The sequence below is a fragment of the Acyrthosiphon pisum genome, chromosome A2 (assembly GCF_005508785.2).
Source record: "Acyrthosiphon pisum isolate AL4f chromosome A2, pea_aphid_22Mar2018_4r6ur, whole genome shotgun sequence".
Classification (NCBI taxonomy): domain Eukaryota; kingdom Metazoa; phylum Arthropoda; class Insecta; order Hemiptera; family Aphididae; genus Acyrthosiphon; species Acyrthosiphon pisum.
In genome coordinates, this window is record NC_042495.1 from 108,469,606 (window position 1) to 108,489,448 (window position 19,843).

A 19,843-nucleotide genomic window follows, 5' to 3' on the forward strand; every position below is an offset into this window, starting at 1 on the left:
GTGACGTCACAGAGCCGACGAGTGAGAAGCCTCCTAAGTTTTACGTGTAAAAGTAGTTTGATTTACACAATGGTTTTAATAACTTACGATAATATTTCAGAATTTTTTTTCAAAATCTGTAATATATTTGTATGCTCAAGACGATGGCGTGATCTAAAATTGAATACAGTATATTGTTATTGCATACAAATTATAAATTATAATTAAGTAAAACTATTGAGTTCGGGACTCACGTCGTATAGCCACGTATAAACCCAATTTTACAAAATTTACCATAATTGTTTTATCTTCTATGAAAAAACTAGAAAGTATATCAGAATTATAATCACACCGGTGTCATAAACACAAAAAAACACTTAAAGTTACAGAAAATAAAAAATATTATCTTTAATGACTGATATCGTTGTATTAATCTAGACAATTTTACACGTAAATCGCATACACCGTTCAAACTTCGGCCATATGACGTCATGCGCATATTTTCAATATCGCCTGTATCTCGTCGAATAATTAGTGTTAAAGTGGACACCCACACCATATTTCTTAGATAATGACATACTTTGAATCTAAGCAAACTTGTTTTTAGTGTTGCGATGTCCTTTAATATCAATATTAAGTTAAACGTCTTAGAAACATAATGTAATATAATATATTTGCATATAATGTATATTTTATTCGGCAGGTGGAAAAAAAAGCCCCTGAAAAAAAGCCCAGAAAAAAAATCCACCGAAAAAAATTTAAATATAAATACGAACACATGTATACATAATATATTGCGTTATAATTTAAAATTATAAATTGTTTTATTTAATCGAGTCATTAGGTAGTTAATGATATATTATGGCACTCACAGTGCCAGTGGTGTAATTATGGGGAGGGGGGAATTTGTGTGTCGTGGTACTATTGTACTAATATAGTATATTTTAGTTAGGAATTTTGCGTATACTTTACATACGCAGATTATTCCACGTATCTACGTAAGAAGTGCAGTTTAGCTCCAAAGCGATTTTTAGAATTTTTTCGGAAATCCATATTTCAACGAGGTAGGTACAATGGTGCTATCAGAATTTGTTAGTTTTCATATTTATATTAAAATTTTTTTTGGTGGATTTTTTTTCTGGGCATTTTTCCGTGATTAATTTTATTCATATTAATATTTAATATTTACCCAATAAAAACACTCCACCATACTCAATGTAAAAAACGCTAAGTATAAAAAAAAACGGCTCTAAAAGTTGTGATATTATATCATAGGTAGCTAAGTCTTTGAACTATAGATATCATTTATGTTAAAATTATCTACTAAAAAATATTTATACTAAATCAAGCCAAGTTCAATATTTTAGCAGATTATTTTAACATAAATCATAGATATCTATATAGTTCAAAGACTTAGCTACCTATAAAATGATTTCACAACTTTTAGAGCCGTTTTTTTAGCACGGAGTATGGCGGGGTGTTTTTGTCGGGATATCATTCATTTTTTGTTGATACCTTATTATTTTGGGAACATTTTGGTTTTACAATGATCTTTTTTTTTTCTTTTTTTTTTCAGTTTATAAATTATAATAGTAATATTAGAAATTATTATTATTATTTTTGTTTTTTTTGATTATTGTTTGCCATAGGTGTCGGATAGTGTATTGTAAACGGGCCGTGGTGAATATTATCTAGTAAAATGTTGAAAGAAGCTACAATAATTTCCAGTTAAATTTGCTATAACTCTGTTGATATTCTTCAAAATGATTTGAAAACTGCACCATGCACTTCAACGAACATTTCCAATTAGATTATTGTATTTTCAAACTTCATTACTTAACTACAAATTTGTTATGCTTTCTCAAGAATTTTTTTTCGTGAATCGTGATGCTTCCTGTAATTATTGTCCAACAAATTTCGCGTGTATTTTGCCTATATGTGTATTTTAAGGCGCACTTGCTGATTTCAATGCGATGAAAAACATGAACATCTAATTATCTAATTTTGTAGGGGCTACGGCCTTAGATGAATTTTGGACAACCAAAAATTGCGCCCAATGACGGAAGAAAATTGTAAATTGCGCTAAATACATTTAAGATATAAAGTGCCATGTAATAAATCACGCTCAATACATTTCTATGTTGTACCTATATATTTTGGCCTGCAGAGGATATTTTTAAATCATATTATTTTTATGATAGAAATTTAGAATTACCCAGAGGACGTGAACATTACGACTGTCTCCCAAAATGTTTTTGGTTGAAATGAGGAAATTCATAAAAACATTTTAATTAAATAATACGAGTGTATACATTATGTATTAAGTTAAATATTATTACATTTTTTCTTTAAGTTACATTTTATAATATAGAGTAAATAATAATAATAATATTATGAGTCATATCCTTATAATACCATGATAGTAACGCGACATAATTTTCACATAATATTGAGTCCTCGTTATACCATTTGTTTTTAATTGTCCAATAATTTTTTCCATCAGTTGAAATTGTCCACTTTGATACGCAATCTACTATGCCCGTTTTAGAAATCTAAAAACGCCAGCCGCAATTTACTATAATACTTCTTTTACTACCTGTTCACCCTGCAGGGTGCAATTTACAATCGTCCGGAATTATAAAGCACGGATTTGATCCCCTGAAACTTTTTTTTATTGTCTATTATTATTATTATTGTATTGATTTAATATTATTGATAGTTATAAAAATATGGTCACATCGTGTGAAAGTTATCATCCCTTCACAAACTTTTTGTATACAATTGCTTATAGGCAATAGACGATTTTTTTCTGCCGATACTTTCTGACGAGGTCGTAATAAATTTTATTTTAGCCATTGAAAATAAATTGTCTATATATTTTATTTTATTTTTTATTATTTACTTTAATTGCTTTAATTAATTACAATATTATATGGTTTATTACACATAAATTAACAAAAAAATACGATTTTAAATTGTATAGTTTATATTATTTGAAAGAAAATCACCAAAATGGATATGACACGTAACTTCGTACAGTAATATTGCTCACTGCTTTAAATTCATGTTCAAAACGACTTTATAATATAATACTGATACTATAAATAAATAATATTATAATGACTACGTACTTCAGAAAATATTGCTAACGAAAATAAGACTATTCAAACCTTGTCTGAAATGTAATATTTTCTGAACAATAATATTGTAATACAAATTAATGGACAATTTTTAGATATATTGGTAATAATTGCACTTATCTAATAATTTAAATTTGTATTATTAACTGCATACAGTTTACAGTTTTCTGTAATATTTTAAGTTTTACCTACGATATCGGTCACTCAAATTAAATAGAGAAAATTTGTATGTACTTTTATTATATTTTTAAGGTGTTTTGTATATTATGACATGTCGAATGCCGATAGCTATTACAAACATTTGAACCAGCTCTTTCATTAGAATTGGCACCATAAATATAATTCTTTGTAAAAATAAAGTTTTATAATCGAAATCATTTTAAAATAAATGAAAAAAACTCGCGAAGTAAAAATTATAATAATTTTTAAATGTTTGTAAAAAAAATATTATATAAAACAATATAAGTGCCTAATAGTTATACGATATTAGAATTGAATAAAGTTTATTTATTAAAAATAACTCATGAAACGAAATCCTAATTTGGAATATTTAAGGGGCTTACCAGAAAATCAACCAGTGGGTCATCAGAGATCTAATCTAATAGCAATCTATGTTGGAATAGGTACTTAAAATAATTAAATTTTTATGTGCTTTGTTATTTTTCAAAATCGACCTAATTTCTCATGAATTTTCTTTTCTAAAAATTACAATATGAACTCGTTTTTTATAAAATGTTTTTTTTATCATGTAATGCACCTGTTAACTCACCTAACAATAGATCATTACATCTAATATTAATGGTTTTTTTTTTTTTTTTTATAATTTTACTAGAACAGTTATTCACTTTATGTGAATCACTTTTATTTAGTTTGTATGCACCCATATATTGGTTCTATAAATCTATGCACGAATAATAAATGTTATTATTATTTTCCTTAGATACTTATAATTTCACAAAGTTTTAAATGAACTGACTTCCTTGTAATTTAAAATTTCATATTATAGCTTGTCAGTAATAAATTGTCCATAAAAACCTAAATGTAAAGAGCACATAATATTTGGAAATGTTCAGACATTTGTTACTACAAACGTTTTATAGCTGTCTTGGAAACACTATTGTTTTGTTTGAATAATGAGTACAATTATTATTATGAGACATAATCTATTCATCTAATTATTCAGCTTCAATTTTGTTTTAATCAAATACATATATTGAGTAGGTAAATGGACAACAATTTCCATCCGGATATTGCACTCCCTCTTGCTATTTCAGCCGGAGAAGTCTTCCCCTCTATTTAAAAAAAAATTACTTTTGTATGCCATTTTTTTTGACGTATATAAAAATAATACAAAATAAATCTTCAACTATATTCCAATAAATATAACTATCCATATAAGAAACATAATCTATGTTTGAATATTGGTTGAGCATCTCGATCTTAATTATAATATTGTAAAAATAAGTATCATAATAACAATTAATAAGTAATATTTGAAACAAATGAAAAAAAAATAAATATGATAAATTGTCAAATGATTTTGTAAATGAGATATAATAAATAATTTCAAAAAAAAAAAAAAACATAGCTAAATATTTTTACATAATATCAATGCTGCGTTTTGTAAAAAGTCTTTGATTTGCGAATATTTTGTTATCTCTAAGCACATATTTTATTTTACTGTAGAATTTAACTATTACGATGTGCTTGGATATTTAACAATTTAATAATAAATAGGTAGGTAATGAATTTGATCTCTGCACTATATTTTCTTCGGCGAACTTATTTGTATGCCGAGTTCTTACCAAGGCTTTTAATTTATTAATGAAACCTCCAACTATACTATTTGTTCTATCTGTAGTTTTCTTCGGAGCATTATGTACGTCTCACAAATAAGGAGGAATTATCACTAAACGACACTTGAAATGCCAAACGATTTGGTTAAAGTATTTTATGCAGTAAAGTTTATTACCTATCTATATAATACTGGTTTTAAACATTAGGTACTCATTTTTTTTTTTTTTTTTTATTACCTTCTATACATTATTACTTTTGTAAATGTATTTTGTTTTACTTATTAGTGAACGAAAAAAAAAAAAAAAACAAGAAAAAAATATCATATCAAAATCCTTTTTTTTTTAATAAAAAATAGCGGTGGGAGGAAATGTCTCCGGAAAAATGTGCTACTTCGTCGAAAATTGTCGTGGGGAATCGTCCTGAATTCGTCGAGGTAAAACGTCCCATCACATCGTGTAAAACGTCGATCGGAATAGAAATATCGAAGAATAACGTCGTTAATTATTATTTCAAACAAACCGACTGGCTGCAGTTCGCTCAGTCTCGTAAAAAAACACACGCGTCTTCGATCGAAAATATAATTACGAAATAATAATAATAAAATCGCTATAGTGCATCACGAGGACTCGTCCGTTACCCACCCACCCACTAACCCGTCAACTGCCGGCGCCCACCCCGAACATGTTCGACGGTCGCGTGTAAACGTTTGTTGTTTGTTTGTTTTGCCTTCGGAGACGTCTGTTTCGTTTTGGTTCGCCGACGAGGCGGACAAACTATACGTACGGAGAGGGACTCGAAGGCGAAGACGACACGAGCACGCAGGCACAGTATACCTACCTAAATACTTCGATTAGCAATGACGCAACCCATTTTCGGGACACCTAACTGTAGCTAATAGGTGGGCTGTACACGCGACGGCGCTGCGGTGGCGTCTGTAGGACGTGCTTGTCGTATAGATAAAGACCAAATAATAATGATACATAAACCGAATGGTTATTCGTCGAGATTAGATCATATTTTTTTTTTTTTTTTTGGACGAGTTGCGCGTGTATATTATACTATATAATTTTATCATATAACCGTCGTCCCCCACCTCGACGGCGAACTATATGTACCGCAAATGCAATACCGTCAGTGATCCATTTGCATTGAAGGTACCTACCGTAAAAAACCGACCGAATATTAAATTTATTATTGTGTGTATAAAACAATTGCAACTCAATACGGCGACGACGACGATATCGTATAACTGTTATATATTGATATTATTGCAGTATCGCACGCGATTCAACATCGGCGGACCACCGTCTTCCACCCGAATATAATAATATTATTATTTTTCACAAATTATTAGGCGGATTTCAAACAAATTGTCGTGTCCGCTTGGCCACTACTACTTCACAGACCGTGTCGGTAATATTATACACACGCACACGTACTGCACACATTACGCACAGACGACGAGGCGCATACGACTCACCGCTATTGATATAATGGACCTGAGGAGCCGTAACAATAGTTATTTGGTTATCGCGTGCACGCTGGCCTTGGGTATCCTCATCTGTATGCCCGTCACTGCTAACCTAACCAGAGGTAATAATATCATTAGGTACGTACAATGCTCTATACTTTCGGCCAATTGGTAACGGCCGACGAGTCCGAGTGTGTTTCGTATGATAATAATAATAATATTATGTATTTTTATTTAATTTTAAATGTTATTCGGCGGGACGTAGGTATAGGATCTGGTATCGGAGCCAGCAGACTATTATAGCTGGTAATATCTATGTATATACAAGGTGTAACAGAAAGACCTGACCAAAATTATGCTACTTAAACGTATGACAAACATTTTTAAAATTACATGATTTGTAAATAATTTAAGAAATGACAGCAAACTCCCCAAAAATATATTTTAAAAAGAGTTATTACGTTCCAAATTGATTTAATCAAAAAAATATTAATATTTAAAAAAAAAATATTTGACTTAGATAAATGTTTTTACCATCAAAACTGTTCTTATAATTAGATTCACAAATTGGCTATTCTGAATATATCCAAAAAAATTTTAATTTGATTTAAATTTTTTATTTTTAGTGTTAAAAATAAAAATAATTTTTTGTATAATATATTTGTAGCGCAAGTGACTAAAAATTGAATATAAAAAAATTTAAATGTCGATTAGAACAAAAGTTAATCTAAAAGTCAGCTCTATCTGTTATACCCTGTATACCAGATATACCCGAGTCGTCCTCGCGTTAAGCATATAATAATAATATATTTTGTTGATTTGTTGATTTTTAGCGATACCCACTTACCACCACATTATATTAAACGCAAACAAATTTAACAATAATATTACAAAGTAGGTAATCATCAAACCATATTGTGATATATTATAATTACAGTCAAAAACACGTATCTATTTGATTTCATATTATTATATGGATTGCTTTTTATTAGTTTAAAAAAAAACTGTTAATTTTAACTTATGAGTTTTATACGACTATTGTAGTTGTAATTTGTAAAAAATACATTGTTTTTACGGTGATTAATTTAGAATTTTTTTTTATAAAAATTCTTAAATGTATCATTTTGATGTACCTAATGATTTATAAGATAACATTTTATCATTACAAATTTTATATAATACAATAATATAGGTACATATTATAGTATACCTGTTACAATCGATAAATTTATCTAATATTACCGTCGACGTTTTTCCCCATTACGTTTCCTATTCGTTTATCACTTTTGATACATAATATTATCATATTAATAATATCATATTATGATTGCGCAAAATTATAAATGTTTAATACATTTACATAAAAAAATCTTACGTGGTACTATTTATTCATTCATAAATTCCTCGCACATAATATGACGTATAATAATACGTTGTAAGTGATTTTATTGAATTTTTAACTTTAAAAAGATTAATTTAGTTTAAATATTTTTAGTAGACAATTGATTTAGATACCTACCTAATAATAATAGTATAATATGGTATCTGCATCAACATTATCGCTGAGTACAATATTTAAAATCGCATTTGATGCGTACGATTAATTTTTGTATTAACCACTCATTGGCGTACACAGATATTTTCAATGGGGGGGAGGGGGGTACCTAAAAAAACTATGTAAATATAATATATTGAAATATGTTTTATGACAAACATTTATTTTTATAGAATTAAATATTTTAATAGAACAATTAGATATAATTTCCTGGGTTTTCTGTAACCAACTCGTCAATAACCTCTTCAGGACTCAGCTAGGAGTGACCTATAGGTACCGATAATGTGGTAAATTCTTTTAATGACGTCTCGTGCATATAATAATAATTTTGTCAAAATTCAATGGACTGATGATTTTAAAAAGTACAGCTGATATATTTGTATAATACGCAGAAGTATAAAATATATTCTTCAATTGGATTGGTCAATCCACACACTCACGACCAATCGGCTCGAACCTAATCACTAATCAATATTGCAGTCAGTAATCTCTACCATAAATTGTGTTGCTTATATTATACTGTATATAATATGTATATGTACTAAGTATAATATTAATTTCAAGCACCCGATGTCTAATATTAACTTCGGCTTTGACGGTCTTCACGTCGTAAAATCGCGAATTGTTTATCGAAATTCGGCAGTGACGGTAATACGTAGCAATTATAGTTTCAAAAATGTTATTTTTATTTTATCTTTATATTTTATAAAATATATTATAATATATTGTTATGAAGAAAAATATTTTCGAATTTCATTCATTTTTATATATCTGTACGTAGGTATATAATGAAAAAAAAACCAAGGTGCCACTGTTTGAACACCCAAAATACTCTCGCGTGTATACGTCACTGTAGCTATAATTCGATAATTGATAATAATGATTTAACCTTTTTGGTCATCCATTCGAAACTATTTAAAACCTTATTCATATTAAATATTTGAAATATCTTGTAATCACATAATTTCTTTTTTTTTTAAATATAAGAACATCAAAGATTGCCTACATAATACCCCTTAACAATCGTTATAATTGAGTTTTAATTACCTTAGGTAATTTACCTATATTATTATTATCATTCTCAACTGTGTCGGTAGGCAGATTTATTCCAAGTAACTAGGAATGGAGAAGGATGACTCGTAGTTATTTTACAACTAAACAAATACAGACTTGATAGCAATTTTGTGTGAGTTGATGACGACGAGATAGACTGTAAAACCATATAATATAATTATTATAAATTTTGGATCAACAGTAATGATTAATAACTTATATCAAGTAATAACTAAATGTCAGTTCCACAACTTATTGTATTACTGTAGTTTGGAATATGATAATTTGTAAATTTAATTTTTTTAAATAAGGAGAAGTAATATAGTCCTGATTAGGTAGCAAATATCTTGTAAATGTACATATTTTATTTAGCTTCATTCCAACATTTCAAAAATTATCTTAATTTAAAAATGTTGAATAGAAAATATGTATTGGTTGGTTTTTATTAAATTTTTTTAGAAACAAATTTTAGATTTATAATAGAATATAAGGTTATTGACATAATATTGTACATTACTTTTTAATAGAATTGTTCGAAAATGTATTGTCACTATAGATTTGCACAAATAAACATATCATTATTTGTGTCTAAAGAATTTTATTCTTTCCACAATAAAAATAATGTAGTTGATTTTAATCGCTTTTTATTTGTTTCTATAACACTACGATTACCTATGATTATAAAAAAATGTTTTTAGTTAATTAATGCATTTTTAGTATCGTTATCACACGATGTACGCCTAATTTTCAAATTATTATTTGATAATCACATCATAGTTATACTCACAAAAAAGCACGTTTTATGTTATATTTTTTTTATCAGTTTTTGGAATGTTCACTTGTAAATTAAATCCACTACGTTCACAATTTCGGATGAAACGCGTAAAAAATACGACAAAAATATTTCAGAAATATTTTTGGTAGTTTAAGCCGAAGTCAACCCAAACCACCGATTTCAGCGAGTTGACCGGGGATCAATATTGATAATATAGGTATGCAATTTTATTGGCTACTAATTAATGTCGATCACGGGAATTCCGTCGAATTTTTCGATAAACTTAAAGCAACACTTACATTTCGGTTGTTTGAACTTTGCTACTTCAATTTTCGATTGTGAACTTTCCAACGATGATGGAAATAAATTAAAAACCGCGAACTGTGCGAACCAACTTCTTATCACAGATTATCTTATCTTATCAGTTGTAGATAGTCAATGATCTATTAACCACACTTCAACCATAGTTCAACTGAACCGAAACAAATTTTCGTTCTGTTCGATGAAATAATTTAACCAATATTCTGGTAATGTTTAGGGCGAATGTACGACATGGCGAATGTAATGACATGTTCTCTGAATCTAATATTTCTATTTATTTTGCCTTCAATTTTTATCAAATCGTCCAATTCATATCTATTACATTCAACACTCAATACTCAATAGTACCTATATTCTAAAAACAGTACATTAATTTTTTTAGTGAAGTCATTCAATTATTTTTAGATGGGACATCATACAAGTTCACTGCAAATAATATATATTATGTGTCATTAAAATAAAAAAATTAGGCTGAGTATAGGTACTCGATGGGTACTTAATGCGTATAGGCGGTTTTATGTATTTATTACATTCAAATTGGAAACTCGTTTTATGCATTAAGATAACATATTTTGTATTATAAAAATATACACATTCACAATAGTAATAATAATATATGTTGTTGAAAATTTTTTTTAACAAACCTACACAGCATGTGGTGACATTATAATTGCGGATGTGTACGACCGTGCGCGTAAGTTAAATTTTATTTCATATTTTTATGACCTACATCGTGTACATTGTACTCGTACCTACGGTAATGCAATAATAATAAATTATTAATATTATATTAGTTTAAGAATTAAAAGTAAAAACGTCTGTTATAACATTAAAAAATAATTAAATATAAAGTTAATCTTCATCATCGTTGACTCGAGAGTTCTGAATCGCGTGCATTAGGTATCTATACACATAGATTACGATTTCATGTGGTTAACATAATAATACAATACAAAAGACGTATTATGTTATTATTGTGTTCTACGCAACAGCTCAATACACGCTGCGTACGAGCTCTGCACAGCTGCTGTAAAAAGTTAAACAAGTCCGACCTGTTACCTTTTACACTGACACGTACTAATCGTCTGTTAATATCTATTATATTATTTTTTACCGTGCATAGGACAAAACGGCACAATGACTTGTTTTCGCAATCGGTTTTTAAACAGGGAAATCATCTTAATATTATTTATTATTTTAAAACGCCAAACGGTGCAGAGAACGACGACGTCGACGCGTTCCTCGATATTATTGTATTAAACAATAATTATTATTATTCTCCCCGTTAATCGAATAACGAATGTGCGCCGAGTATAATAATAATTATTATTATCGATTTCGCATAATATTATTATAAGCCTTTTAAAACCATATTTCAACACGACAATATTGTTATATCGTGTTACTCGCTCAGTAGGCGTCGTCGGCATTAGACGACTCGATATTATAATACAATTAATAACACCACCCCGAGTAGGTACCAACACTCCTCCACCCGACCCCTAACCAATATAATATAGCGGCTCGACGACTACTGAGGACATGAAAAGTTTTTCGGTTCTATCTATTCTATTCTGTATTGTTATTAATACCTATTATTGTTATAGCCGCTACCGCGTTCGATGGAAACGCGGTAAGCGCGCTGAACTTTTGTAATTGATTCGTTTGGAACTCTCTCCGCGCGCGTCTCATGCTGCACCTCCGCTACACCGAAATCCGCGGAGAGGTGCTACTCTCTGTATCGCATAAAAAACGATTACTGCTGTGATTCTGAAGTAGCAAAAAAAAAAAACAAAGAAAACCGCCGTGACCGATTGGCCACGCAATACAATATATATATATATGTTATATATATAATATATAAAAGCCATAACCGATAGTTTCCCGTTGGAATTCCGGCCCAAAGCTCTTACAATACGAAAATCATTATTTATATATATATATATACAGTATTCTTTTTTCCGAAGCTCGATTGCTTAGCGACGCTTTTCACTTCCGCCCCACTCGTTTTGTCTTTGTAATACATTAATGGAATATCGTGAACCCCCGCGACTCGTGGGCGGGTGCAGGGTGCGTGCGATCAAGATAAATCTTTTAACGACGGCCGTGGAATACGGAAACAAATTGTTGTCACTTATAATGTCTTAAGGACGACAGATTTATTCCGAAAGGAATAGATAAAAAAAAGAGGACGGAAGACGACGGGGGAAGCGGCGGCGTACACAACTAAAATAACAAATACTTTTAGTTTTGTACCATTTGCGAGAGATCGTTTTCAAAACAAAAAAATAAAATATAAATAATAATAACAATAATAATAATAAATAAATAAATAAAACAAGGGAGAAAACCATTCGTCTTGCTTAGAAAACCCTGCAACGGCAGCAACCTTTATTTGTCTTATATGTTGATCTTACGCAGTAACGCGTGATAATAAAACGTATTATTTAATCTCCGAAACGTTTACACCTCGAACCGCACGCGAAACGTACGTGACGTTATTGTCTTGTCTAGTTTTTTAAAATGATTTTTTGACCTAATGATTAAAACAGAAGTATAATAATAATAACTACCTATTAGGATGACTGTGCATAATAAAATTACTGATTACTGTTCATTGTTGGCCGATGATAATTGCAATTTTTATTTGCTGATCGAGATTACGTTTTTATTTTATTACATCGTATGCAACTTGAAAAGGTGATAATTTTTAAAATTTTTTTATCGATGTATTTGGGTTTTATGATGCTATTGATTTATGTGGTATATGACGTGTGTTCGTCCTGTTTTGTGCGTCATTTTTATTTATTTTTTTTCATAGAAGCTGCACAACAGTCTCGCGTAAATATATATCTTTTGATTGGAAACATACGAATGGTGTTTTGGAAAAGGTTACGCAGGTCCAGTTTCCGAAAAATTCGTAACAGACTATCAAAAAGCCTGTGAACATTTTGGGAAACCTATACTTGATAAAAATAAAAGCCATTTCGATTATATTTTTGTACTTCACTCGCGCAAGTTTTTAGCAAATTTTTAGCAATATTGGATTTATTATTTTTAAAAACATTATTTTTTTTTTTAAACTAGTTATTACCTAATAATATAGAGTTGAAATATTTTTGTGCTCTATAAGTTAATAATTCTATGAACAATTTTTTTCATTGGCTTTGTTTTATAAAATTTGCATTTTTCCATTTTCCACATGTAAATTGATTGAAAACTGATTAAAATAAAATATATTATTATGAATGCAAATTATTCTGGTAAAGGTGGTTCCAACGAGTGTATTGGACGTGGTTGTAATTAAGGTTTTAAAATTATTTTCGATTTTAGTTTGATCAATGTTTCGGTCAACATTTAATTTTATAATATTGCATCAGTTCCCGATGGGCCCATAATTTTGTTATTTTTGTACAGATATGTATGGTATAACCATTCTAGTTAAAATTAACGTTTTAATTCAATTTTATCGAATTAGTGAAAGTAATATAAAATATTTAAGTTTTTGTTGACAATTAATGTATTCTATATTCTGAACTCTAAAGAAAATGGTTCCTTAAATATAGAAATCATTACTTTGATAGAAATGTGAGTGATATTATCTTCTAATTTATTACGGTTATTATTTATTTATATTTAAAAGAAATGGTTTGTTGAATGAACAACAGCAATAATGGACGTCAATCATTTAAAATTATTTTCACTTTTTATACAAAGATAATATTATAAATGTATAACTACATATTTAACGATATACTTGTAAATGTATAAAAAAAGTAAATGATTATGGTTTATTTATTTTTGTTGTTGAAAACTGTAAAAAATCGATTGAATATGTTTAAATTTTAATGTGTTATTTCATATAGTATAAAATAATGATAGTTGATTTAGGTATCCTTTGTTTTGTAAAGCCGTTATAGAAAAAATAAACTAATGTGACTAAAAAATCAGTAAACATTACACTATATATTATTTTATGCTATCTTAGATTTAGCCAAAATTTGTCCCTATGCGATCCGTCTTAAAGGTCCTGAACTAGAATAATAAAACCTATGAGCAGAATATTCTATCAAAAGTGTCCACATGAAAAGTATAACTATTCGTTTTTGTCACTATACTATTCAATGTTCGAAGATGAAAAACAGTTATGACCAATATTAAGACCTAGGTTGCTAGGTATGTAATTTAGATGTTTTTAATGATACGATTAACAACTATCTACCTACTACAGTATCTATAAGTATTACATTTTTTTGTACTTAACAGTTTAAGTGTTGACTTATTCAATTTTAAAGATGTTTACAAATAATAATATTGTACGATTCTATTGCACCTAATGTGCTGGTAGTTATTATCCACGTTAGATTTTAATCGATCATTATTGGTCTAGGACAATAAAATAATTGGCAACGTTTTACTGTTTTAGTTTTAATTACTATTAAAGGCAATGCGATAAACCATTAACTGAAATAAAAGTAATCGTAATTGATGTGCGCAGGTACCTAAAATATAAGTAACTACTTTAGAGTTTAGACCTTTTTGATCTCAGATAATATTATATAATTCGATACCACGTCGAAAATAATTATAACGGTCTGTGCAAATGTCTTTGGTTATTAAGCATTGTAATTTAATGTGCACAGGTAGATAGGTAGGTAGGTAACAAAAATCAACGTACTTCATAAAGATAGTGTGATTAGTGATTACCTATTGCTTTTGTGCATTGCCAAATCGTATAATATCATCAATTAATAATATTATAATATCGACCAACTTAAACCCTTTGTAAAACGAACGATAGATAGTATTAAGTACATAATGTTAAGGAGGCAATTGCGCAGATACGGAGGTACCATATTTGATGACTTTTATTTGATAAGAATTGAAAAAAAAAAATATGGTTAAATTAATTTAGTTATTAGTTTTTGTCATTATACTTACCTAAACCTATCGCAGTGCAATTGCACTTTAAATAATTGTCAAGACGATTCATCTATTGTTGTTATATGTTATACCCGCAGATCGCTGTTTCTTGCCACCAGACGAAGGCAATTGTGGAAATCGATTGACTTTGAGAGTAAAATACTACTTTGACTCAGCTAATGACGACTGCTCAGAATTCATTTACTTCGGTTGTGGTGGCAACAATAATCGATTTGACACATTCGAAGAATGCGAAAACGTATGCATATTCTATGGGTTTTAAAATAAGCCATCTTAGAATTGGATCTTCTGTGTTGGCAGCCGACGTTTTACAATTATTGTCAATGAATGTTACATGTAAGTCACACCGTACCATAATGAAGTTTTTCGATAAAATTACTTGAACCATGCATAATAAATTACTTATTGTGCAGCTTTTTGTTCGCAGTATATTCTTAATTTGGTACGTTTATCAATATAATATTAAATATACTACCTATGTGGGTAGGCAATACTAATCGTTTGGAATTAAAACCGTTCTGCGAGCATACCAATTAAACCTAATTCTACGACGGTCATGTATTAAGCGCGGCATTGTTACGACGTCTTATTTATCAAAGAGTCGATAAGGCGTTAGGTATGAACGCCATCATAATATTATGCGTCCCATAATTATAATACATTCCATGCAGCATGATATACTTTGTTATACTTTTAGCGGTCCGTAACGATAGGTACCTAGACGAAAACGAGAGAAAAAAAAATTTAATTATCAATAGCGAAACAATTTAAAATCATTTATTTTTGTTCTGTCCGAAAGCACTCGAAGGTCTCTCACCGTTCATACGGTTTTTATACCTCCGAGTGCCCTAGCCCTTGGTAGTATACAATAACGCACCACTCGGTTAGGTATTATTTTAAGGCGTACGGCTGATTATTTACCAAATATATAAACCCGCCGAAATGCAATGACAACACTACGACCGCTGAATATCCTATAATTATAATCACTCCACTCGGGTTTATCATCATCCGTTTTCGATTTTGATTACTTTTTGTACCACACGTGTTGTGACGTGTGCGTTACGTGGTCCTAATACCAACGTGTTATCTTATACCTATCTGTTATCGTTTTAAGTTAAAGTACCGTGTACTCGCGGTCTGGGGGTTTTAGATCGGCGAACATTCGACATATAATAAAATTCTTTACTGCCTTATTTATAATATATAATTCACGTCACACGTGCACCGTGCACAGTCGTGCATCAGACGATATCCTAAAACCATGAGCGAACACCGGGTGATTAATTGATAATTATGGGTATTGAGAAAACTGTCATACTGCAATCGAGCCAATAGCATAAAATATCACGTACTGTTATTAGTTTAGTTACTGTCATAAAGTACATGTAGAATCGTACAGGTTCTTAATTGTAACATCCGATTTTGATATGACTATTGACAGGAGTGTTTTTTTATGTTTACCTTATTTTTACGTTATTACTGCAGTATGCACGCAAAACAATATTAGTGTTGACAAGTTCTGTCCTATAATTATATTATTGATCTTTTACTCGGTTCGGTATTCAAATGATTTTGCAGTTATATTATAATCTATTATTTTAGTCTGTATTGCCACGAATGTACGGAAACCGTTCGAATAGATGTGATCCATTCGTTAAAATTTCTTTGTTTAGGTCGTCAATATTCTATTGTAGTATAACCTAGTGAAATATAAATTAATTTATTCTGCATTCATAAAATACCTACCTATATAGTAGGTAGGTATCTACGTATGCGTACGTTGTACACGTGCATGCATACATTTATTAACTTTTTTATTTTATATTTTATACGATACATCTAATATGATATTAATTTAATATACTTTCCAAAATTCGGAGTCATATTTATGCTTGTGTATTCGAAAGCAACAAAACACGTCAATGTCGATTTTAAATATTTGGCTTCGCCGCCGCGCCGATAACGATTTTAATTCTGTGATTGATGAATATTGAGTAGTTTTCTGTGTGTGTGTGTGCAGGGCAGTGACGTAGACATGATTTCTGAAGGGGGGGGATCAAAAAAAGAAAACAACATAGCTAAATTGGAGGGGAAAATTGGAGAACCCCTCACAATCTCAAAACTTTTTACTAAGGTAATAAAAATTCAACGGGGTCGGGGTCTGCCCCCCACGTCATCCCCTTGTCTACGCCACTGGTGCAGGGTTTCCATATTATGTGATATTATTAAAAAATTATGTGATATTGTTAAGTAGCTATTTTTGTTACACATTTGATCTCAAATGAAATACAAGAAAATACTTCACTCGCAATATTTTTAATATACCTACCTAACTGATAATTATTTTTTGGTCAAAAATTAAATGTTTATTACATATTTCGGATAATTGGTGAACATTAAGAAATAAGAATAATAATAAGATTAAAATGTTTACATACCATCATATAATAATTACATTGACTTACGTAATCATGATAATACCAAAAGACAAATATATTATTATTTTTCAGATACATGGACGGGGAAAATATCAAGACATTATGTTTTAAAATATTGGGAAGAGTGATGTGTATAATAATATCTTAGCATAATTAAATTTAAGATGTAATAAATTGTAGTATCTATTATTAATAGTGATTTAAGTTGCAATCATTTTTGTATTAAATATTATCACAAAATCCTATTTTGTAAATGTTTAAATCTGAATAATCTTTTAAATTTGTATTTGTATAAAATGTACTACCTACTTGGAAAATAAACGAATAGAAATATTTGACTTGATATTATGTAATATTATGGTTTTATTCACAATATTTAAATCAATATTGCCGCAGCTCGTGTCGGAAATTCACGTGGTGTCTTGTGAATTTTTTTTTAACAAGATTTAGGTTTTCGGACATGCACATTTTAGTTGACTTGTATAATTCAAGGCGCGAGGACGGCGTTTATTATTACTAAATGGTGCGGTCATTGCATGTTGCATGTTCCGAGTTGAATGTATTTTAAACGTTTCCGCTGCGAGACGCGATTAAGTGGACCTTTACGAAAAATGATTGAAACAACAACGGCGGCGACCACTACAACGAGGAGGAGAACAACCACAACAACGGAAATCAATCATGTCGCTTTCGAAATGATAAAATTATATACGGGACGACGATGGGGGGGAAAAAAAAAATGAAAAATAAAAATAATTTTGACGGCCGTAGATTTATGAGGAAACACGTCGTGTAGCGCAGAGTGATAAAACTGTTTGACTGGAACGGTATCAAGCAGATGGCAAGATCGTTTCATATATTTTTATTTTTCTTCACTTTTCTCCTCTTACTTGTGGCACTACATCACCGGCATTTACCCACTTGTGATTGATGACTTGCGGTTTTTGCGAAATATTATTCGTTTTAAAAATAAAATATATTCATTCGTGCCCGCTGACAGCTCTGAGTGTATACGTGCTCAAAGACAAGGCTTATCGTTTCTCCTGTTCATACGTGCGCGGACAGCCCAATGATAATACTACCTATATGTGTGTGTGTGTGTGTGTGTGCAACAATGAGCGCGAAATTGAAATCTACTTAGTTTGCCGGAGAAAAAGTGGAAACTAAAATTTGTGAGGAATTCTATTTTTGCGCACCTACCTATACGGCTATAAATCGATAAATTACAATTTACGGTTGTGGTCGCTATTATTATAACTTGGATTTTTGTTTGAAGTTTGTCATTGTCATATCATCGGGCGGCTTTTGTTGAAATAAACCACCGTAAGCAAATAAGTAATAACCCCATGCCATGCTATTGTCATCAGAAGACAAGTACATAATAATATAATATTATAATATTATATCCCTCGGCCCACGAGTATTGTTAATAATAATTTTTACTCGTTTAGTTATGTGAATAATATTTAAAATAGGGAACTCTATTCTTTTTATCCTCAATTTTTCCAGATTTACCGCACGGGATCAGATGATGCCATACAATTTTTTTTTGATTGCAACCTCTCGATAGTGATATTCAATTTTATTATTTTTCAGTTAAAACGATTATTCGTATGACAATATTTTGGTCCATAACATCATGTAAAAATAACTCGTAAGAATATTATACTGCTCTTTAGTTATTACTGATGTAGTAGAAGTATAAATAGTTACGACTTACGCGTTATTGTTAACATGAAAATCAAATATTTGTAAGAAAAAAATAAAATAAAAATAACACGTCTTAATAGATTTATCGAGTACCTACCTAGGCGCATGATTAATCCATTCGTATAATTTAAATTTGAATTTAATTAGGACACCTATCAATCGTTATTGATAAATATTAATATTAAAATGAATTTCTATATCTTTTATTTCTATTTGATAACATCTTCACGGTTCAAGAACTTTTATTTGTATCATTAATGTTTTAATCTCGCGTTAAAAAACGCCGTACAGTTTGATATGCTATCATAAAATTATTTCATTTAAAATGTATTGTAATTATACAATAAATAATTGTTTTTTTTTCTCAATCGTACTGATATATTATTACAACTGCAGTCAGAACAATATGAACACTTCTAGCCTCTATTAGCCGTTGTCCTCTCATTTTTCGTTGTATTTAATCGTATAAATGAATGTCAGCATGAGTAAACAATAATAATAGATTAGAGTGTAACCCGTGTATAATACGAACGTATATGGTTTCATATGCGTGTGTGTAGGCCACTAAGTGCAATAAGAAAATTAAATTTAAATTAAATTTTCAGACGATTACGTAGGTGGCCTATACTCACGACTGACATTGATTTGTTCAGCGGA

General features: G+C 29.9%; 1 protein-coding gene across 1 annotated transcript; it reads left to right on the forward strand.

Moving 5' to 3' along the window:
* Nucleotides 1–6,000: 6,000 nt before the first annotated feature.
* Nucleotides 6,001–17,829, forward strand: LOC100571997 (kappaPI-actitoxin-Avd3b). Its single transcript, XM_003247255.4, has 3 exons — nt 6,001–6,509; nt 15,113–15,371; nt 17,549–17,829. Exons 1-2 carry the CDS (start codon nt 6,410–6,412, stop codon nt 15,295–15,297), a joined length of 285 nt encoding a protein of 94 aa, XP_003247303.1. The 5' UTR covers nt 6,001–6,409; the 3' UTR covers nt 15,298–15,371; nt 17,549–17,829.
* Nucleotides 17,830–19,843: the final 2,014 nt, after the last annotated feature.